This window comes from Chanos chanos, chromosome 10 (assembly GCF_902362185.1).
Source record: "Chanos chanos chromosome 10, fChaCha1.1, whole genome shotgun sequence".
In the NCBI taxonomy this organism is placed as follows: Eukaryota; Metazoa; Chordata; class Actinopteri; order Gonorynchiformes; family Chanidae; genus Chanos; species Chanos chanos.
Genome location: NC_044504.1, coordinates 14686459 through 14710640, shown reverse-complemented (window position 1 = coordinate 14710640; position 24182 = coordinate 14686459). Strand labels below are relative to the sequence as shown.

Here is a 24182-nt window from a genome sequence, read left to right as displayed (position 1 = left end):
ATGAAGATGCTGTTGGTTGTAGCTTCCCTGCAGTTACTCCTTGCTCCTGTATTTATGGTGAGTGAATGATCATAGGACACCTTTACTGAGAGCCACAAAGACTCACAGTATGATATAAACAAGCAACAGTGAAAAGTGCGGATTGTGCAGAGGGTAAATATTTATATGTTAATTGTATTGGAAAAACGCACATTTTAACCAAATGTGCCAAATCTTGGGAGAGGGTGTCAACAGTAAACAGGCAGGGAGGGTGTGGAAATATTACAATACCATTAGCATTTTTCTCGAGCATGATTCAAATGCTGAGGTTGACTGTTACGCAAATGTGATATCAGAATCAGTGACTTTGTCTGACCAGGGCTCCTCTGTGCTTTATCATTCAGTATGTAGATGCACTTGAGTCTCACTGGGGCGAAGAGCCTTTGCTCAGGGGCAAAGCAGCAGTGCTTTTCACCACATTTTTTGACTGTCAGTCAAAAGGTTACTTGATAATGTCTACATACTGCCCTGATTTTGGCTTGAACTTGAAACCAGTTACAATTAGAATGTTCTACTTATTCAGTGTTTGCTACGTAAATGCATAGCTTGGGTTCAAGCTTTAAATTTTATGCACAATATATGAGCATGTCATTGAGATTTTGAGGGACTCAAAACGTGTTTTAGAGAGTAAGTACAGTAGAACTACACAGGTACAAAGCAAACGTAAAGCTTCCATTTCAGCAGATTCAAGGTGGTCCAAGTTGAAAAAACATTAAATAGAAGTCCTCAAGTGTAAAGTCTATTTGAATAATGCTGTGGCTTTTTTAGCAACCCACTGACTACTGGGAGGAATGGGGGCCGTACGGAGAATGCAGTCGCACTTGTGGGATCGGAGTGACCATGAGGACTCGACAATGTATCACTCAAAGGTAAGCAGTTGCTTTGTTGGGGTGGTGTAGTCTCGATGTTTCAACAGCTAGGTCAGGATTTGTTATGAACAAAGTTGGCTGTGTTCTGGGAGAGTCAGCTGGACAGGGTACGTTCCCTGTCACTGCACTACAGCAACTCCCTGTGTCAGTGGACATGCCAAAATTTGACATGCAAATTTGAGAGAAAAGGAATAAAAATTTTAAAAAAGGTAAGAAATCACAGACATTGACTTAGTCACTCACTCCTTTAGCCACTCCCTCTGCCTGTTTTATTTTTTCACTCACTCACTCACTCACTCACTCACTCACTCACTCACTCACTCACTCACTCATTTATTCAACTCTACAAAAGAGTGAGAGACACTAAATAGGAGGCTGTCAGACAAGTGGAAGCATAAGCATCATTTGTTAGGAGAGTTTCACAAAACTGAGATGAAAACACACACACAAAAAAAACACCCCAAAACAAACAGACAAACACAAAAAAACGTTGACTCATTTAGTGTGTGGACAAACCCATGTCTGCAGCCTGAGTTATTCTGTGGTATTGTTTGGAGGCTTTGGTGAATCTGAGCTTGTTCCCCAGGGACTAACTTTTCTGCTGTAATCTTAGACCTGTTTCCTTTATGTTTTGTGGTCTGGCAGTAGAGCAGACCTGCTTGCATAAAAAAAAAAAATCATACAAACAAATTGAAGAAAACATAAATATAAAAAGCCACTAAAACCTCAGAATTTATAGTTACTTTTAATGATGTATGTAGAAGTTGCCTCAACATTTCAAGATCTGTTATGTACTTAAAATAGGATTGCTAGTATTTGTAAATATGTGTGTATGTGTGAGTGTCTGTGAAGGATAATTGTTGGAGGATAATCCTTACCAGCACACCCGGCACAGCGTCAAACCCATAAAATTTGGAGTTGGAATCCAGCCTACATGTTCTCTCTTGCATCCCAGTGCAAGAGAGCACAGGCAGGGGTCTGTTGACCTTTGTGCCTTGTTTTGTGCCTCTGCCACTCCATTTTGGGTTTCTCGCAAAACTCTTGATTCTACAGTGAATGTCACATGTTGTTCAAGGGTTCTGTTCCTGTTTTGCATTTGCACAAATGGTTTTTTCGTATGATGACTGCCTTAAAAGAGAGAACAGTTCGATCAGTCCTGCCTCATGATTTTTAGGATTTTAGTCCTAAAGAAATGAAAAAGAAAATGGTATATTGATAAACTGAGCAGAATAAAATCACACCATTTAAACTCAGAGCCATTAAAAAGACCTCAAAGAAATACTATAATCAACAATACTACACTTTGTTATGCCACCATCTGATCTGCTCATATGATGACATTATTTCAGTAAGGATTTATATTGAGTGTATAGTGCTGTAACCTTCCTGTACTTTGTAACAACGTAATCCCATTCAGGACATGCCTGTGTCTGTTTCTGTGCATGGAGGAAGGTGTCAGAAGTGTTTTATGTCACAAATGTAAAGGAAACTGGTCTTGAACTCTCAAACATTCCTCTACCCCTATGGGTGTTGCCATGTCTTCTTGCAGCCCTACTAATATTGAAAATGCACTCTTGAGACACACACATGCACACAGAGACAGACATTACGTTACTGTGTTCTTCATGACTAATCGAGGAGTGAGAATCTTCCTTCTCCCTGTGTATGTGTGTGCTTGTGTATGTGCATGTCTTTGCAGGCAGTTAGATGAGTCAGGAGCCACAACCCAAATCTTCTAATTATGTATTATGTCAAAACACATCGTGCTATCAACCTGGAGTTCAAAAACTCAGCAGTATGTAATATATCAGTAATGATTTTTTTTCTCAGAAGTTTTATCATGCCTATATGAATCTGTTACAGATTGACACAAATCATGAACAATGCCAGGACAGACTTGTTCAGACTTAGAATCAAGACATTAGTATGGATCAAAGTAGCTGGAGGCATGAAGGCACCACGCCTAACGCATCCAGTGTTATCGAGAGCCCACACCTCTCTGCTATGCTGGAGGCTCTGAATAAATGTGTGTGGGTGTGGGTGTGGGTGTATCTCTGTGTGTATGGGTGTGAGGTGTGTGTGTGTGCTTGTACTCTCTGCCCCTTTATACCTGCCAGCTTAAGTAGATGAAAAAGTCTTCAAAGCGTTTTTATTACTTACATCTTGTGACTGTTTTCTCCCAAAACTCTTCCCTTTCATTTGGATACTCCACATTTTACAGGACTGATGGAGGGAACAACTGTGTTGGCCCAGATCGTTCCTATCGCACTTGCAATATTCAGGTACACTCCAAATGTATACCTCAATATACTGCACATATTATTCAGGTGTATTTCAGGCCAGCTCTCCTTGCCTGGAGACCCATTTGCCTCATAAATATGTAGTCATGTCTGTGCATGTATCTTTTTGGCCCTGTTTTCTTTATCAATGGTTTCTTTCAAATGTTCATTTGTACCTTTTTATTGGGTCTCTCTGACAGGAGTATTTCTGTACTGTATGCCCTCTAAAAGTTTCCTTAGCTTTAGGTGCACTAGTCTGACAGAATCTCATTATATCTCTGAAAAAGAGTGCCACAAAGTCATATAGAAAGTACTTTTTTATTATATATAAATATATGGTGTACGCACAGGAGTTCTTCAAGCCAGGCAGTATTGAATTTAGGTAATTCAATAAAAATAGTAAAATAATTTTTTATTAAATAAAAAATGCATAGAAATTAAATATATGTTTGCATAGTGCTGATGTTGTGACATTTTGTCTGCTATGTCATAGTGAGGGAAATATTTTGAATCGTATTAACTGTAACTGTGAGTTGGGTGAGGCAGTTGCCATTTTTGATGATGAATAATGCCTCATTCAGGACTGCCCTGAGGGTTCCAGAGACTTCCGAGAAGAGCAGTGCTCCAAGTTTGATGGATCTGACTTCCAAGGAAAATTCTACAAGTGGCTGCCCTACTATGGAGGTAGGTCTTGAAAGCAGCTAGTTGTGCGGACTTGACCTGTTCCTATAGCATATGTAAGATATGGACACTCAGAATACATTTGTCAGATATGTGTGGAAATGCAATACAGTAAGCATTACTACATTCCATCAAGTGACTTTTAGCCAGCTCTTCTCTTATTTCACATTGCCAAGTGTAAATCCAATCCAAGTGTTTTTGTTAGTCTAATGAGATCTTGAAGATTTACGTCATTGTTGTCTGTTTACTGGGACACATTTAACTGGAGTATAGTGATGGATTTTATTTTGGATCCTAACTGATTTTCCCTCTCATAGCTGAGAACCCATGTGAGCTTAACTGCATCCCCAGAGGAGAGAATTTCTTCTACCGCCACCTCGCAGCTGTGGTGGATGGCACGCCCTGCCACCCAGGTGGAAAGGATGTGTGTGTGGATGGAGTCTGCAGGGTGGGTACTACCTTTAATGTTCTTACAAACCTCTGGAAATGATATTTTAGGGGCTTCTCAAGTGTGTCTCAAACCCTGACCAGAGCAGTCAGAAGCTTTTCTTGCCGAAGAATAAGGTGGGATTTTTAGAGGGTACTAGATTTGTGGTTTATGGAGGAAATATGCAGTTCGTGGGATTGAAAGCTCTGAAACCAGATGGATGTTGACTGGAACCAGTCTGAGATAGACTGTGTGGTATTTCGGGATGTTATCATCAAAGGCCGTAGGAGTAAGATAAAAAAGATCTCATAGTAGACTAAGCAGGCTTGAGAGATAACAGTAGTTTGTTGATATGGAAACCAGCAAGACTCTCTAGGACTGCATTTGGGTGCCCCTGCTTTAAATGTCCTCTGACTATATGACAGAATACCCTCTTGTCTCCTAAACAATTCACTGACAAATAATGTAAGAAGTACAACAAACATCTTCAACTCAAGCCTTCTTTTGATCACTTGATTGCTTTCTCCCCACAGCGTTTGGGCTGTGACAACATGCTGGAGTCAACCCAGCAGGAAGACCCATGCCTACAGTGTGGTGGGAATGGCCAGTCCTGCTACCTGGTCAGAAACACATTCTCCGTTCGTGACCTACCTAAAGGTAAGTCTAAATCAAGTGCTACCTGTCTGAAATTTAAGTGAGGATTTGAAAGACTATAACTGTCTGCGCGTTCACCACTGAGGTTACTAAACTCAGGCACCTAGACTCAGCAATCAGTTTATTAGTATTAGGCTACAGCCCTCTTCAATATGGATAGTGCCTAAAGACAATGAACTGTGAGGACATTGACTTGTGAAACACAGAGGGATCTGGTTATAGTTTGAACCTTTGAATGGGTAGGAATGATTGACCTAAGCAAATTTGAACATGCTATAACTGTTGGTGTCATGTGCTGTGTGTCCATCTTGGAAATATCTTTTGCCCTGGAAACTTTATGTATGGCAATGTCTGCAGATTGCCAATAATGGTGCAGCAAAAAATAAACACACAGTTATCAGCAAACCTGTTGCCCAAAATAGCTTGTCGATGAGAGACTTCAAAAAAGAAATGCAAGAAATTTGCAAGGTCTCGGGTGGGCAAAAGGGGTGTGAAGAACAGAATCTCACGAGGCATGATTCGTCAGTCGTGTTGCGGCTGTAGTGAACCACATCACATTACATTCCTATCAGCTAAGAACAAGAAGAGGTAACTCCATTTGTCATGTGGTCCCCAACATTGGATGATCGTGGAGTGGAAAAATTAATCTGTGTTAAGTGGCAGTAGTCTCTTGGTGTGGTGAATGTTGCAGCTTATGCTTCCACACATGGATATTTCCAACAGGAAATGCCATGTGATATAAAGTACGTACTGTCTTATAGTGGTTCCAGGAACACGATAGTGAGTTCACATCACCTGACTGGTTTGCAAAATCCCCAGACCTCAACCCAGCAGAGGATCTTTGGGATGAGATGGAAGGAGCTTTGTGCAAAGGGAGAAGAGATTGTCCATTCTCCCCACGTTCTTGTGGGGATACTCCTGTGTTCTCCCAAAGACATGCACGTTAGGTTCATACCACTGCCCCTGACCAAGGCACTGGCTCAGACCTGGAGTTGGGCTCCAGATGCTGTACAGCAGCTGCCCGCTGCGCCTAAGTGGTTAGGTTAATTGCAGAGAAGAATTGCCCTATGGGATCAATAAAGGGTAGCTTAACCAAAATGTCTGGCCATTGATCCTATATTAGGATCTACAGTGTGAGAATCAGCTGAGAATCAAAGACCTTGAGCTAAAAAAGAAATTATTTGATTTTCAAGAAATAGTTGTGGTCCCCAGTCAGGATGCTCAATGAAGGTACTGACTTTTTCATGAGCTGCTATTGTTCTTTGATGCTGAGGGTTTAGTTCTTTTCTCTCAAAGGTTATAACCAGATGTTCATTATCCCTGTTGGTGCCACCACTATCAGCATTCGGGAAGCTGTGGCTTCTCGTAACTACTTGGGTAAGTATGTGAGATGGGACAGATTAAACAAAAATCTTTTCTGTGTTTTCATGTTTTTCTTGTGGGTGTTTACGAACATTACAAAACACTTAACTTACTCTGCTGTTGCAAAGAGATCTCTTTGGAAACAAGGTTTTATTACTGATGGTGGTAGGTTGACTAGTTGTCTTCTTAATTTGAATGCACTTCTTGAAGGGATCTCTGGATATACAAGTTAAGTTGTAATTGGATATTGTGTATTGTAACGCTGGTGTGACTTATGCCAAAAGCCATCAAGAACCTGCGTGGTGAGTATTACCTCAATGGCCACTGGGTCATTGAGTTCTCTCGTGCCACCCCCATCGCTGGGACCATGCTCTATTACCAGAGAGGCTCAGAGGGAGAATCAGCCCCTGAAACCATCATTGGACGTGGTCCTACAACTGAACCCTTAGTAATTGAGGTGAGATCCTTTTGAAATTAGAAGTAGCAGAGTAGTCCTTTCTGTTGGTTTTGCTCAGACCAGCTTTAGTGTTATAAACTTTGGTTTAAACTATCCATCTGTGCTCCTGTCTCCACTCAGCTGATAACACAGGAGCCAAACCAGGGAGTGGAATATGAGTATTACCTACCTCATGGTCGTTCCAGAGAAGGCTACTACTGGAGCTACGGCTCGTGGTCATCCTGTAGCTCGGAGTGTGGTACAGGTCAGTGCTAAGCAAGCATTTCCACATGAGCATTTGTACCTTTGTTCAACCAGGTAAGGACAGAGGTATTAATTACCCATTCGTTGTAACAGAACCTAAGGAGTATTTAAACATCAACACAGTTTCTGAGCTCCCCAGCTTGAAAGTCTATCTTTGAACTGTTTTTTATTTTTGTAATGCTAACTTTAACAGTGACTGTCTCTCTCCAGGGTACCAGTCCCGACTAGTCTTCTGTGCTATAGATAACGAAGCCTACCCAGACTACCTGTGTGCTTCCCTACCTCGGCCTCTCAGTAATCGCACATGCAACACTCAGCAGTGCCCAGAGACCCGTAGGTACGTCCCAGTCTCCTCAGCAAAATAAAGAGAGGTGTTTCACAGAGAGGTTTGGGCCATATGTCATTCTTCAAGCTGACTGGGATGAAGAAAAGAAGGGTGCCCCAGCACGTGGCTAATGGAGATGCGGGTTGTTCAGACTCTGATTCAAATCAAAACACTTTGGCACTAACGGCTGCAGTATAACACGCAAGCGAGCATTACATTATGACTGTGCACAGTGGGTAAAGTTGTTTTCACTTGATTGTTATGTGAGCTATTTGATGCTAGGCTAACTGATGGGAAAATTGCAGAGTCTCACAGCTCTCGATGTGTTGTTCCCATTCTACAAGGATGGCGTATCTGTACCCACCGCAAATGTGGAGGCCCAGAGAACCGCCACGGGTTTATGTACAGGTGTACAGGTAACCTGGCCTAAAGAGCCTGACAGAAGCAGAAGACGACCTCAAACACAAAAATGTATAGACAAGGTCTTCCCTATCTCAGTGAAGCCCAATAAAGCGAAATTGACGGTTGGGCACTGTCATGTTTTCTAAACATTGCAGAAGACTATGCAAGGCTAGGGCCTCCTCATGCTCTATGCCTTCACTATGCTCTGATCAGAGCTATGGATATATTTCACAATGTTGCACAACATTCCTATGTAGTTCAAGGAAAGAAATGTTTTTTTTAGGATGAAATCAGAACGAAACTTTACCTCATAGATGTTGTTTTACCACACAACCAAGAAACAGGTTTAATGTGTTTGAGCTCAGTCTGTTTCACTGTAATTCTGTAGGTGTTTTACTCAGTCTGTGTTGTAATACGTGTTTAGAGAATGAACAGTGTGAAATGCCTGTTCTTCCATGTGTGGAAAGGAACCAAAGGCATGGGGCAACTGTCCAGCTCATAGCCTCACTCCTTCCTCTCTTCTCACAGAACTGTCTGTTTTGTTTTGGTTTTTTTTGTTCTACATCCCCCCTTTCCAAGAGGAGCTCCATGTCAAAGAGAACTCTACTATAAATCTCCCGCGTTACATGACTGAACCCTGGGCTTGGCCCATGAACTTAAATTTTTTGAGCTCTGAGCTGGGCTGCTGTCTGGTTGTTGTGTAAAAAATGTTGCTGTCAGTTGTGGTCTGTTATTTGTGTCTGTTGTCATATTTGTTTGTAAGTGATGTGTGCTAAGTATAGTAGAGACCTGTAGTTTGGAGTTTGCTTTGTGTCTAGTCCCTGTGTTGTGTCTTATGTCTGGATGCATACAGAATGTGTTTGTGTAAGTTGGAAAAAGAAGGGTCCAGGCTATAAAAAGTAGGAGCCTTCTTGCCTGTTGACAGGGGATTTCCTGTGTTTTTTTCCCTTTGATGGTGTTGCTTGGAAATCTGAGACGTCACATAACCATTCCAAAGTTCAAACTGTGACACAGAAAACGTTTGTCCTCTGGCCTTTTTCAAACATCTCTTTTCTTTAAAGAGACATTTGGATGATGAGGTATTCAAGTAGGTACAGCTGTCTGGTGTCCAGAATCCAGATTTCCCTCATTCAAAGCGCTTCAGGGTCATCTCTCAAAGTCTCTGAGAAGTTCAGTGTGGTTTCTTAAAATGAACAGGTACAATGAACCTTTCAGCTTAGCCTGAAGGCCTAAACCTATCCAGACTCACCATATTTAAATCCATCCATATTTGGATATATTTATAAGCAACACTAACAAATATGTGTATGTGTTTGTAATCCAGTGAAGACTGCAGCTGTGGTGTAAACTAAACAGGGGTTGAAAGTGTCTAAATTTGTCTGTGTTGCTGCTTTGAGTTGTTACTACTTTGAGCTGTTCCTGCTTTGGTCTTGGGAGTCTGTATGTGGTGGTGGTGGTTTGAGGTAAAATTTGGACAATTTAAGCCCCTGGTGTGAGTTTAATGTACTGTTCCTGTTTTTTTTCTGGCCATGTGTGACGTGCGTGTGTGTGTGTGTGCGCGTGTACGGTAGCTGGAAGGTAGGCGAATGGAACCAGTGCTCAGTGACGTGTGGTGGGGGCTCCCAGGTGCGGAGAGTAGAGTGTGTGTCTCATGATGCATCGGGATCTCGAGTGGTGGAGGACTCCTTGTGTGTGACCTATGCCCCACGACCCCTCAGCCAACAGAACTGCAACATGCAGCAGTGTGCTGAGTACAGAGTCTCTAACTGGAGCCAGGTCAGCACCGCCTTTATACAGTGAAATATAGAAGTGACTCAAACGGATATCAGAAGTTAAACAATGAATGTCTATCAAAAACAAACATAACTTTGAATTTAAGTTTACTCTTTAGGGAGCAAAGCCAGGTTGGTCTGAGGAAAGAAAGAGAGAGAAAATATCAGGAAAATAAGATATACATTTTCTGTTGTTTCATTTTCAAATACTTGAGGCGTGAAACAGAAAGCACTATGTTTGAAAAATGATTCATACATTTGTATCCATAGTTGCCACAGTTGAAGGGGACACTTAAGGTTAATTATAAAAGACGAATGCCACCCAGTTCCTAACGACAAATTTAGCTAAAGAAACGTACAGCACAGATTAATAAAAGGGTCTTAAAGCATACAGTCATTCATAACTGCAGGAGCCATATTAAGAGTTATTTTGTCCTACCTCAAGCACATATATATAGTTTAAATTAGGCACATTTATTGTATTGCATTAATGTGTGTGTGCGTGTCTGTGTCTGTGTCTGTGTGTCTGTGTGTGTGCATGCATATGTGTGTGTATACACGTTTGTGTATCGTTGTAGTGTTCTGTAACCTGTGGCACAGGTCAGCAGACACGGGATGTAATGTGTGTGGGTGCAAGAGGTGTCCGTCTTGAGGACTATGCCTGCCGGGCTCTGCTCGCGCCAGTCAAAGTTCAGACCTGTCAGATGCCCGTCTGCAGGCTCCGAATAAGCTGGCACGTGGGTGACTGGGGTTTGGTGAGTGAGCAACACACACATGCTTCCATGTGCTTGAACACAAACACAAGTACACAACGGCGCTTAAATATCTGTGCCCATTACACATTAATTTACTCACAGTCAGTGACAGATTTTATGTGTCCGTGTGTTTCATAGTTACAGATGTGCTATGTGCTTTTATGTGTCTATGTTAGTGCTCTAAGAGTTGTGGCTCAGGACTACGTGAACGTCAGGTGATCTGCTCTGACAAACAGAGGAACCTATATGGTGTGGAGCTGTGCAGTGCACATCCTAAACCCCCCACTGTGGAGAGCTGCAACACTCAACCCTGCTACAGCCCACAACGTATGAGCAACCACTTACCTCAAAATACACTCACACACACACACACACACACCACTCTGTTTTTAAGATTTTACAGACAGCATAAACTAACTCATATAGGTTGGCTGATTTATAGCAAACACAAACTCGCCTCTTTCCCTGAGGATATAAACCTTTGCTCAGACACATTCCAGAACACTTCAGAGTCTCTCATTATCAAGTCTCACTGAGCTGGGATGTTCTTCTGTTCTTAATGTTCAAACAGAGTTGCATCAGTACCATCACTTAACGATGTACTTTTGCATAATGTACTTTTACCCACACAAAGGAAGGGATCAGATAGCATTCATGTGCATATTCAGTTTTGAATCATCTATTATGTAATATACAAGAGCATTTTCTGCTTTTTCAGTATCTGAGTCTCTTTATGTCTATGTCCTTCTCTCTCTCTCTTTCTGTTCTGCTTTACAGTGGTGCCCAGTATGCAGGATCCCTCAGGACACGACAACACGCTGCATGGTTTCCTGCCATTCCTCCCTGAAGAGTCCTCAACAGGTTTTTCTCCATTCATTTATCCATTTATCCATGCATCCATTCACCCATCCATCCATCCATTCATCCATCCATTCATCCATTCATTCATCCATCCTTTTATCCATCCATTTATCCATCCATTCATTCATCCATCCATACATCCATCCATCCATCCATCTATCTATCCATCCATCCATTTTACCTTTTGATTCATGCTATGATTCTGTTCTTAGAGCTCTAATTCCTTTTCCTTGTTGGTAGCTCTCATCTCGCCTCTCATGTCCTCTCCTCACTCTTACCCCTATGACTGTGTCCCTTGCATTCCCCACTCCCTGGCAGTGCAGCCACCCCCCCCCCCCCCCCCCCCCCCCTCCACACCAACTCTCTGTCCCTGCACTAATTATCTGGACCTGATTGACATGTTTTCGAGGTTTTGTGGATTGTCTCTCTGATTAAAATATCTCCGAGGCACTGGAGTGTGTGAGTGAGTGTTAGTGTTGACCATGTTCTTTCTGGCAGTTTCTCCTACATTGTGCAACTCCAATATATGTTTGTTTTAGTGCTGTGTTCCGCTGTGACCTGGCGCAGTGTGTCTTATTTGTACTTTTTTTGTCCCCACTACAGGGGACATCTTTTTTTTCCGGGTTGAAAGTCCGTGCCTCTCCTTCGTCTCAACCCATCAGTGTCTTTTTTCTGCTTCATGACCTGTCATTTCTTTCACAGTTACTCTCTCCATTCTCCCGTCACTCCTTCTTCTGTTGTCTTTCTGTCCACATGGGACGTCACTGTCAGATTTCTCTCTCCTTATCCATCTTTCCCTCTCACTCTCTCTCTCTCTCTCTCTCTCTCTGTCTTTCTCACTTTCTGCTGTTTTAGTGACATCCCTCTTTTCTGACTCTCAGATGCACTGGAGTCGCCACAGGTCAACACGGTGTATGATCCACACGGCTCTGGTCTGACTCCTCACTGTAGTCAGACTCAGTTTGGCTGCTGTCCTGATGGTAGGACTCCAGCTCGAGGCCGCCGGCGCCAGGGCTGCCCCCACGACTCTGCCCAGCCCGCCTGCACCCGCAGCAGGTATACATGCTCCTCGCCAGGAACACTTTATTTTATTAGCCAAAAAGAGCCAGCATATCACAATATTTTCATAAGCAATACATACAGCTTTAACAACAGTAAGTATACATTTCTATTACAATAAGATTAACTGAAATGGGATTGATAATTTGTCAAAAGTTTTACCTACACAGTAAAGTATGTCAAGAAAGAGCATTTTACTGAAGCATGAAACCCATTAAAACTGTCATATGATTTTCTTTCATTAGTCATTCTGTTGTGTCCCTCTCAGTTATGGATGCTGTGAGGATGGTCTGACTGCTGCCCAGGGTCCTAACAGGGAAGGTTGTCAGGAATATTCCCCCCTTGTCCCTACGGTAAGTCTCCAACTCATCTACTTTACAGTGAAACTGCCTCTTGTTACTGTTAATCTCTCTCCTTTATTTTCTCTCCCTTTCTCTCCAGGTTGCAATCCCTGTGGCCCCAGCTCAGCCAACAGACTGTCGGAGCTCCACTTATGGATGTTGTTTTGATGGAGTGACCGCAGCTAGTGGGCTTTACGGAGAAGGCTGTCCCAATTCCCCCAACAGCGGTGTGTTACCAGAAAACTATACAACACTATACTGTACTGTACTGTGCTATGCTGTACTATACTATACTATACTATACTCTGTCCGTTTAGTTCACTTGCATGGGCACCGTAGTCAAATGAGAGAGAACACTGCTAATCTTCAGTCATGTGTTTAATACAGTTTGCTCTTCGGGAAGCAAAATCTTACTGAATGGCTTTACCCTCAGGTCAGCGATCACCGTCATGTAACCTGCCTCACACGGCCGGTAATTGCGACCAGTGGACATCGCGCTTTTATTTCGATCCCATCACCTCCCGTTGCATCCATTTCTGGTACGGTGGTTGCCAGGGCAACAGCAACAACTTCATGACGCGTGAGGAGTGCCAGAGGGTGTGCCAGCCAGCGGAGCCGATTCGGTCACGGGACATGAGCCGCGTCTTTACCGTGCAGCGCAGCGGCAGTGCCACCCCTACCCGTATCCGCCTGGGTGCCAGTGCTGCCACCCAAGCTCACCGCGCCAGGCTGCATATGAGAGCCCGCCGACCCGCTGCCAGCGCCGTCCAGTACACCAACCCCGCCGCGAGGTAAGAGTGCCCCGGACCTCTTCGCTCACTTCCTCCCGTCCTTCTCCGAAGACCCCGTCCCCCCCGCGGCCCCTGATTCGGCCGTGAGAGGAGCCAGTGGGTGCTGCAGTCAGCCAGGCTACACTTTCACACACACGTACTCTCGTATCGTAATGTGCTGCTATGTACGGTATGCTAGACGCTAACGAGGACTTAAAAACAAACTGTTTTTTTCTTTTCATAAATCATACATACCCCGAAATTATGTTGTTCATGTAGAAATTATAAATACGCACTCTCTCATGCGTACAAAACCCTGGATACTTGCATGCTTGTAAGCACAGGTCTATTTTAAATTCTGCACATACCTGTTCATGCTTTTTGCATAATTAGACACACAACATCACATGTATAGACTTTCTCTTTAACGTGCCTTATGCTTGCTGAATTATGCTGAAGCCACGTGATAATAAGACGTGTTAATATGCAATCATGCACATGCTCACACACACACACGCGCGCGCAAACACAAGCTGGCTTTCTTTTCTCACTCTTCACACGCGTTTGGTCCAGGAGAAACTGAGGAGCCTCAGAGTGGCCCTGTTGGACATTGCTGTGCTTCTGGGACTGGTTCATTTTCCTCATGCCTACCTCCCTTGTTGCTCATAGGGTTTGTGTTTAGTGTGATAGCCTAGCCTGGTAGCTTCTGTCACTTTACCCACCCTACCCTTGCTACCCTTACTCTCCCTGACAGGACTGTGTGTGCCTTCTGTCATTCTTGATGTCACTCAGCAAAACTAATAAAGAAACCAGCTGTGATGGCCCACTACTGCTCGTCTGTCTGTGTCACTCACCTCATCCCTGTTTTTCTCTCTTAGCTCGGGGTGGGACAATACACACATATACTCATACACCGCTGTATATGCTGTATTATGTGATAATTGTAATGCAATTATAGTTGTATGGAGAGAATAGGCATTCACAGCTACAATCTTTTTTCTTCTACAAGCAGCACTACCTCCATGGCAGTTTAAATTCAGTTGCTTTCATAAGGGGACTTAAATATTTGTATTTTATTTTATTTTATTTTTATTTTTACATACGGAGAAAATGTGGTTACTGTCCCACCCCTTCATCTTTGTAGTAAATTCACCAAATACCTTGTTACATGGGAGGCGCGTATCTGTCTCTGGCTCTATACCTGTTAGTATTTTTAGTGTCACTCTCACTCTAAGCAATTTTGCTAAATGGGTATTCTGTACTAAAGGTTGCTTTGGGTGATTCATCTTTGTTTTAGATTCTCAAGCATAATGAACACAACAAACAAGCTGGTGCTCTCTTGGAGCTTTTGTCACATTTGAGCCTCTGTAGTATGAGTGAAACTCTAAAAGTCTCTTTTGGCTGTGCTAGCAGGTATCGTTTCACCAGCAAAGGGTCTGGAGAGCAAGTCTAAGTCGCAGAACTATTATCGGACATGATTTTATAAGAGGGCAGGGCATTGCACTGAGATATATTCTGAAGCTAAGGGATCTTTCAGACCCTAACTGCAGCATTTTTGAGATGTTGCGACTTTTCCTGTCTCTTTTGCTATGGCCAGGTTAAGGCTGATCTTTATGCTTGCTTTGGTGACTGCCAAAACCCCGCTGTGCTGTTGCCAATAGTACAGCATAAAGTGATTTTCTTTCTTTTCTCCCCATCTCCACCTCCATCTTTTTCTTCTTCTTCTTCTTCTTCTTCTTCTTCTTCTTCTTCTTTCTTTTTCTTTTTCTTTTTCTTTTTCTTTCTTTCTTTCTTTCTTTCTTTGTTTTTCTTTCTTTCTTTCTTTCTTTCTTTCTTATGCTGTGGTTACTGTCTCTTTCTTGTCTGTCCATCCCTTGTTTTTTCCTTCTTCTGTTTCCTCCCTTTTTCCTTTCTCTCTCTCTTTCCTCCACTCCACCCCCTTGCTTCAGCTGGACCGCTGTGGGAGTGAGTATTGACAAGTCGGACCCCTCTACGGTGGAGGGGCTTGTGGGACAGCAGGTAGTCTTACCCTGCAGGGTCAGCCCATCCCCTTCCTCCACTGTGGTAGTAGAGTGGAGAAGAGATGGCATCCCAATTGATCCCCTCAGGTGAGCAAACACTCGTTCACTCTGCATGTTCTAGCAGTTAGTGTATTAGAAAAATCTTTTTTTTGTTTGTTTGTTTGGTTGGGGTTTTTTTTGTCCTAAAAGGAGACCTTCCTGTTGCACAGGAAACGTTTCAGAAGAGTCCAGTTTATGTTTCATATCTACCAAAATTAGTGGAGATATTTGTATGAATGTTTGATCATAGTTTCATTTCAAATAGCTTACATATACACTCAAACCCATCTTTTATGAATAGTAAGATAAAAGAATTCCTGTTCATTTTATACATTTTTACTCACTCTGTTGACTGTGCTCCTGTGCAGACACCAGCAGCTGCCTGACGGCTCTCTGCTGGTGGGCCCTGTGACTGTCCAGGACTCTGGTTGGTTCTTATGTGTGGCCACACATGACCGTGAGCGAGATCATCGTTATATCTATCTATCTGTCTCAGGTATATAGATATATATCTCTCAGTATCGTTTTAGCACTAAGCCTGATTTTACTTATTTCTCAACACATTCACTCATCAAAGCTTATATAACACACCGGTAGATGGTGTCTTTTAGACTTCATGTGACACAACTAGTTGGCATTTTGTGTTTGTTATGTAAACTAGTCTTCAAGAGCAGACACTACTACTTCATAGTAAAGCAGAGAAGTTATAGCTGTGGTCAGTGAAGATGTCAAATTTCACTTCTGACACCATAATATGTATTCAGCTGCACAGCACTTTACTGTGCTGGTCACTGCTTAGGATCCTCTATGTCTACTGTTTTGTTCTACTGCCTGAAGTCATTTATGTTGAATGCTCGTGTCTTAATAAACCTGTTACAAAAGGCTAAAATATAATGTACATAGGCTTGCTGTAGGATAATAAAAATTATGTTGCCACATTAATATTCGTTTCCTGATGTAACTTATTAAAATATTTTTATAGGTCACGTGATGTAGCATTTACAAAGGCTTTATGTATAAATGTTTAATATAAAGGCTTTAATAAATGTATAAAGGCTTTCAAATAAATGTTATATTTCTTTCAGCTCCAAAAGAGACTCCAAAAGTAGTGGAGGACCGCCAAGTGCCAAAGGATGATACAGACCGAGCAGAACCTTACAGGTGAAAACTCACAGACAAACACAAACACTGACAGACATATGCTCTACGCAGAGAGAAAATACACCAAGTATGTAACAAACGCAGATACTCACTGTCCAGACACACGAACGCAGTCACAGTGTATTACAGACACATGAACACACATTCACAGTAACGGTCACAATTTTTTCCCCTTACCCTTGATAACTAAACATATTCTTGATACCCTGGTATTTTTGATAGTATCAGATTCAGCATTGACCACTCTGGGTCCAGACTGGTGGAGGGTCGTGCTGGCCAGACTGCCAGACTACACTGTCGAATCACTCCCGCAGCAGCACTGCCCTCAGTTAGCATTAAGTGGACCAAGGATGGACAGCCTCTCAGTTCATACAGGTACTACTCTAACTTTGGCTTTGATTGTGTGTGTGTGTGTGTGTGAGTGTGTGTGAGTGTGTGTGTTTGTCGTTTGTCTATGTGCGTCTGCGTGTGTACCTGTTTGTGTCTGTGTCCGTGTCTATGTCTGTATGTGTGTGAGTCTGGGGTTTGAGTGGACATTGTCCAAGAACTGAGTAAATTTGTTTGATTTTTTTTCTGCAGACATACCCAACATTCTGATGGCACCTTGGAGATTAGCCAGTTGAAGTCAGATGATTCTGGTGTCTACACCTGCTCAGCCTCCACCAGACAACAACTGGAACAGAAACAAATTCAACTAAGAGTCTTACGTTAGCAATTCTTTATTTACTATCTCTCCCTCACACACAAAATGAGCCTGTATGGAATTATTAGATCCAACAGAATTAATTACATGGATCTACATAATTACATGAATCTTTTTATCAGGTGACCTGATGATCACTACTGCCCCCAGTGATGTGAAGGTTGTTCAGGGCAGCTTTGCTCAGCTCCCCTGTGTGGTGTCTGGGGACAATGTCAACGTGGGCTGGTCCAGGTTCATTTGTGCACTAAAACAATGACTTCAACAACAGCAACAACAACAACAACAACAACAACAGCATAGCAACAACAACAAAAACAGACATTTAATTGTTATTTAATTCACTTAACAACAAAATGACAGTTGTGTTAGAAAAAAAAAAATCTTTGTATACAGTATTAGAGTAATGATCTGGAGCCATGCTGGCACTGAAATGACTGTTACTTTGATAAATAGTGTTCTCTGTACATTAAACTAAATCTGTAACAAAATGAACCTGCAGGTTCAGGTTAAGCGAGTGTTTCTTTTCTCCAATACTTGATTTTCTAATTCAAGCCTCTACCCTGCTCCACTCTCCTTAGAAATGGTGTTCCAGTGAGGCCAGATGGGGCTCGTATTCAGGTGTCTGCAGACGGGACTCTGGTTCTCAATAATGTCCAACCGTCGGACGAAGGTGCTTACACTTGTAACGCCTACTCTGGAACATATTCGGTCAGCGCCACAGCAGAAGTACGAGTAGTCGAGTCTCCAGAGCCAGGTACAGACTTGCTCTCTTTCTGTTTCATCTAACAGGCAGTTTTTCTTTTTACATCTGAACCTAATATTGCCACATTTAGACTGTTATGATTGATCTGTGTTGTCTTTAACTGTCGTCCTTCGTCATTTAAAATAATTAACAAAAGTTTTTGATGAGCCTCTAGCATTGCTAATAGAAATAGCTTATGATTTCAAGCAGATTTTAGGTTCCTGCTCCAAATGCTAAATTTTTATGCTAAGAAAGAACATGAAGTTTAGTCTCTGGGGAGAGTCCTGGAGCGCACAGTATTCCTCACATTAAGTATCTTATCTCTTCCTCCTCCTAAACAAGCAAATTGGTAACGATCAATATTAACATGTTACAGTGTTCACTTCAAGTCAGTGAAGACATGAAAGCTATTTTAGTGGTGCTTTGTGATGTTGTCTTGCCCATGTTGAAGTATCACCTATTGCTTTATTTATGACTGTCTATGATCTCTCTCCCTCCAAACTCAGACACAAGTATTCCAGAGCAGTGTGTGGACCAGCCGGAGTTGGCCAACTGTAAGCTAATTGTTTATGCCCGCTTGTGCTCCAGCCAGTATTACTTCAGCTTCTGTTGTGCCAGTTGTGCCCACTACGCCAAGAGCCAGAACATGCCAGTGCAGTTTTGGTACAGCTAGACTGGACAGGACCAGCAGCCTTCACTGACTGGGCTGAAATGGACTTCCGTGCTCTCCTCTGCAGAGAGACTGTCAGATCCACTATGAGCTTTCCCACCCACACTTCATCTTTGAACGAAACATTGTCACTGACCTCAGATCAGCATGCCAGGGTAACTCTGTGCCTGCTGCAAAATGAAATGGTGGTTTAAGTATAAAGAGACTGATTCCAGTTCAGCCTGGTGCCAGATAACTTTTTTTTCTTGATGCTCGATTATCAGATTGTCAACAGATTATTATTGTTTTTTTTTCAGGGACTTGTTATTTGTAAGTTAAGTTTATATATACCACTATCAAAGCATTTGGGAATCTAAGGAAGTTGGAAGGGCTTTAACTGCAGTTTGCGCGCTTTTAAGAAGAATTTCATTTTTAAATGCATAACAAGGAGATGCTTTTGCACAGTACATGAACTAAAACAATGCCTTACTTAAATCACATTAGAGAGATTTTGTCCTCTTTTACTGTCTTCTACTGATGCGACATCAGTGGAGGGTTCAGAAGAGCAAGGGGACAAAAATACTTAGCCTACCAGTAACTCGTATCTGGTCACTTTTAGACGAAGACATTGCTGCCACAGAACCTTACAGGATCACTACTGCACTGTTTCTCACCAAAAAACCTTCAAATTATATGAGCTGCTTGAACTGTTTTATGTATGTTTTCATTAGTAATAAACAGTAGCTTCCATTGTTAAGTACTTGAGTAGTTTCAGTATAACTTAAGCGATATCGCACATGTTCACATTCAAATCCTCATAGCACAAGCATTGGGAGAACCACTGCCTTCAAGGCCCCAGTTCACTGTCGTGGCAGCTGAGTGCTTCTTGTTAGTCAGTAGATTTGTGCAGATGGCTTTTGTTGGGCATTGCTGTCTCTTGAATGTTAGATGTCTCTCTTGAATGTTTTACCACAACTCATTTTATAAACAGGGTTTAGAAAAAGGGCCATATGGAATATCCAGCTGAACTGAATTTTAAGGTAAATAAAGTAAACAAAGTCCAAAGTTAGCCATGATGATTTGTGTTAACTTTTTACTAGTTACCAAGTTACCAATGTTTCACCTGTGGTCTAAAACTGTTTTTAAGGTGAGTCAGTGAGAATTGTCTATAATAGAGCAGTTAAATTCAGTTTAGTCTGGTCAGCATTGCGGAAGCAAGTCAAGGAACCTCACTTCTTAACACAACCACTATCTCTTTATTTTCCTGTGGATAGAATTATGGACACACTGACACAAACTTGTACTGTGGGGCAGTTGTAGAAGACTTACAGTTATGTAGCAAGTGAAATGTTTATACATACCCAGCACTCTGGTGGCAGCTTGGAGATCAAACTGCTGAATTCAGATGATTCCGTTATCTCTACCCATTTAGTCTCAACTAGACAACAGAGACAAATTTCAACTAAGACTCCGAGGTCACGATATCTATCCAGCTGCACAGATCACAGAGGTGAAGAAAGAATGGGGCAGAGAGGAGGAGGAGGAGGAGTAGACTCCCCTAATAAGGTTTTAAGACATGACCGGAGGCCAGATTGCTTCTTGTTAATGTCAAATAGATGCTTGCTTTGATGTGTATTCCAAACTCCAACTGCTCAGTTGGATCCTCTATGTTGACTGATAATCAAAGAGCTAATGGATGCCTTCAAAGCATTTTTTTTTTGTAAATTCTCTTCTTGACTGATTTCCTTATTTCATTTAATTTGTTATCACTGTAAACACTGTGTTTGATACAGAAATAAAGCATTATTTTTCTCTAGAAGATTTGTTTTATTCCTGCATCACAGAAAGTACACAATATGTAAGTTGCAATCTTTGGCCACAAGAGGGCTTTAGACTACTCATAACTCTCAACAAAAACACCTGGAAAATTTTATCATGAATGTTGCTCAACACATATACCCTTCTATAAAAAGACATGAATGATGATTTAATACCATATCCATATCTTATCTAATATCAGTACCTACAAGAGTTCACAGTGGGACTCTATAGTGGGAGTCTCCCTTTAAACACTTTTTTTTTACTGTGTTATCCCATGAAATACTGAAGCTACTTTTAATGTGCATTTTATGTAAGTCAGCTGCAGTTACTGCGTTTATTTCTAGTGTAAGGATTGTGTCCATATGAACTCATGTTTATGCTGTAGAAATCAGGCAGAAGCTTCTGGATACCATTCATGGGCAGTGTCAGTCACCTTGCAGATCACATAGAGCATGAGTCTTAGTAAACTAAAACTCATAAACCAAGACTCAGCTAAACTTGGTAAACCCTGATGATGTCTTTTGATTGCAGATGCAGTTACTATTGTGACAGGATACTGATAAATTTGAGTTTTATTTGTTTTAGTGTTGTGTGTTCTCAGAACATTTCTCACTTTCCTGCCAAACTTGAAGGAGAAATGCCTGTGAACTGATCTCATTGTCTTGTGTTCTCCAAGTCCCCTACAATTCCACAACATTCACATGTCTAGTCATTGTATGTGTTAGATTTGATCTGTGAAAACACAATTCTCTGCACGTATCTAAATGGTAGATGGTGAGAAGAGTACATATGCTATATCCTGTACATAAGTTGTAATGTCTTGGTCAAACTCAATGAACGAGTATATTGTCGGTACTTTGTGTCTTTTTCAACGCGAGAGGGCTCTGTTGTAGCGTCAGATGAAGTGTGATCAAGACAAACCGAAGGTAATAGCAGTTATTTTCACAATATGACTCAGAAGGCCAACTGTAGGTGAATGGAAAAACACTGACTTCACAGGGCCCCGCCTACAGATGAAGAACTATGTACGTTTTCCTGTGTTATCTTGTTGGCTTTGATGCAGAGGAAGCGCTGGTGTCTCAACGTGTAATTTACAAGCCATGCAACTGCTCTACATCCTTTCCTTCTTATTTTTAAAATGTCAGCATGTCAAATGTAAGCAAATTTAATTAAATGTGAACCAAATTGTCTGACTAATTGAATCTGTCAGCAGCAGTTTAATTTTGAAAACCTTCACTACAGGTAACGACGCAATCAAAGTCCATCAGGATCCACAGATGATTATAAAATCTGGCTCACCCTTGAAAATCTCTTGTTCTGTAACTGGCATCAGTAACCCAAACATGTACTGGTATAGCTGGACCCCAGCAGATGGGATGAAACTAATGTTTTACTCTGTTGGCACTGGGATGGTGGAGCCAAAAAAAGAGGGAGAGTTTACTGCCAGCAGGACGGAGATGCTCAGGTTTGACCTGGAGTCCAGCGCTGGGACCCAGACTGGGTCAGCTGTATGGTACTGCGCAGCCAGTGCTCACAGTACAACAGTTCAATCAGAAAGCTGTACAAAAACCCTCATCAGGTCTTTTCCATTTATGACTTGCTTTAGACTGCTGTTTTCTTAACTGTTTTCTCACTTTTTTTCAGTTAACAAGGACTTAGTCTAAGTCAGCCCTGCTCCCAGAGGCCTACAGCTTTGCTCCTTTAGGTCTCTCACCGATGCAACACACTTGATACGGCCTATCAAGAGCTTGATAACTGGCTGACCAGGTGTGTTAGAGCAGAGAGAAATCTAAAAATGTACTGGAGGAGGAGGAGTGAGAAACACTGCTCAAAGGAAGAATGATCACATGAGTCCTTTGCGTAACACAAACTCTTAATTCCCAAATCTACTTTTTTTCATGAAATTACAATGTACTTTCAACACAGCGCAGTGTTCTATCAAAGCAGAGATAATTAAAATATTTCATTTGCAGTCCTCCCATTAGTTTTTTCTCAATTTCAAACCTGTTGCAAAACACTTTCTTGGTTGAAATATAAAAATGTTTCTCAGCAACATTGATATGAACATAACTGATGGAAATAAATGACTCACATGATGACAGGACTAAAGATCACAGAATTTCCCCACTACATCTGAACTTACTGGAATTGGAACTACTCATTTTTTCCTTAGAATGTTGAAGGAACGACAGCAATTATTTCTTGTGTAAGGAATGGGTGGTGTGTCATTGTTTTTATATAGTACATCGCTATACACATAAAAAAGGGCAAATGTGCATTTTTCTGTGCAATCTTTTAATTGTATATTTTAAAAAGGCTTTTTACATAGCTACTACAGGCTTGTTCAATAATTTGGAGAAGAAAATTACACTATATCACTTTATCAGCAATAACATCTCACAATTGTTATCATACAATTTGTTCTAGAAAAAACATGTGTATCCATGACGCAAATTGCAACAAAAACTGTACTCTCTCTATTCAACCCTCTGAACTGTAAACATGTTAAATCGAGGCCTGTGCTCTGCACCAGTTTCACTACTGCAGCATTTTTTTTTATTTTTTGAAAACGAATTGTACTCGTTTGAAAAGAGCAGGTGTGAGCCTGAGGCGGGTTTGTGGTGGGAATCTGGGTACAGCTTCGGTGACATCTCAGTGTTCATCTCAAGAGCAATGTCACCACATCCTCTCCTCACACACCTCCCCCTTACAGTTTAGTGCAAGCATTCACTTCCTGTCATGAACTGCAGTCTGCAGATGCTACAAGTGCTGGAGAGAGAGAGAGAAAGAGAGAGAGAAAGAGAGAAAGAAAGAGAGAGAGAGAAAGAAAAAGAGAGAGAGAGAGAGGGAGAGCGAGAGAGAGAGAGAGAGGGAGAGCGAGAGAGAGAAAGAGAAAGAGAGACAGAGAGAGAAAGAGAAAGAGAGAGAGAGAGAGAAAGAGAAAGAAAGAGAGAGAGAGAGAGAGAGAGAGAGAGAAAGAGAGAAAGAAAAAGAGAGAGAGAGAGAAAGAAAAAGAGAGAGAGAGAGGGAGAGAGAGAGAGACAGAGCGAGAGAGAGAAAGAGAAAGAGAGAGAGGGAGGGAGAATGTTATTTTGCTTTTGGTTTTTGATGCTCAGTTACCAGGTACTGAAGAAAGACAAAGACAAAAGACGGAAGTGAGGGGCTAGAGGTGGTGTTGTGGATGGTGGATGGATGGTGTTGTGTTTTGTGTGTGTGTGTGCGTGTGTGTGTGTGTGTGTTTGGGTGATGGTGTCAGTTTTTTGTGTAACAATATGAAATGTTTGGGGGGGTGGGGGTGGGGGTGGGGGGTGGGGCGTTGCTCCAGAACAGGATGTTTTGATATCAACAACATAGAAGATGGGGAGCCCCTTTGAACTGTATACTGATGATTTTTGGTATCTAATCTAGTCGCCGTATACAAACGTACATTAGTTCTAGCCTGATATTCGATATTTTGTTGTTCCCTGTATGGTGATAATGGTATTATACATGATAGATTTATTGATATATGTCAGAAAGCAAAGACTGCCTTGCACTGTAATGTAAACATTGCTGTAGTCAGTAAAGAGTTCAGTATGGTAAAGTGCATATGCACTGGAGTTTGCAACCTCCTTTGTTATTTAACTTTTGGAAAGAGAGCATACATTTTACAAATGAGTTCGAGCACAGAAAACGAAATAAAAAATAGAATACCAATGAGGCTGCATCTTTTGGTGTTCAGATAGATTCTGCGCTGATAGTTTTAACATG

The 24182-nt window shown here is 41.8% G+C and overlaps 1 protein-coding gene across 1 annotated transcript; it reads left to right on the top strand.

Moving 5' to 3' along the window:
• Positions 1-18635, top strand: paplna (papilin a, proteoglycan-like sulfated glycoprotein). Its single transcript, XM_030787376.1, has 27 exons — positions 1-57; positions 808-908; positions 3130-3190; positions 3769-3871; positions 4186-4316; positions 4829-4952; positions 6246-6326; positions 6596-6768; positions 6889-7012; positions 7222-7348; positions 7681-7752; positions 9310-9514; positions 10089-10265; positions 10442-10592; positions 11043-11126; positions 12008-12182; positions 12454-12538; positions 12627-12753; positions 12960-13317; positions 15246-15404; positions 15725-15852; positions 16442-16517; positions 16740-16892; positions 17097-17224; positions 17343-17451; positions 17799-17974; positions 18469-18635. Exons 1-27 carry the CDS (start codon positions 1-3, stop codon positions 18633-18635), a joined length of 3612 nt encoding a protein of 1203 aa, XP_030643236.1.
• Positions 18636-24182: the final 5547 nt, after the last annotated feature.

Coding starts and splice junctions, on each gene's coding strand:
- paplna (XM_030787376.1), top strand. CDS start 1: ATGAAGATGCTGTTGGTTGTAGCTTCCCTGCAGTTACTCCTTGCTCCT. Junction 58..807: donor TCCTTGCTCCTGTATTTATG/GTGAGTGAATGA, acceptor TGGCTTTTTTAG/CAACCCACTGACTACTGGGA. Junction 16,893..17,096: donor CAGCCTCTCAGTTCATACAG/GTACTACTCTAA, acceptor TTTTTTCTGCAG/ACATACCCAACATTCTGATG.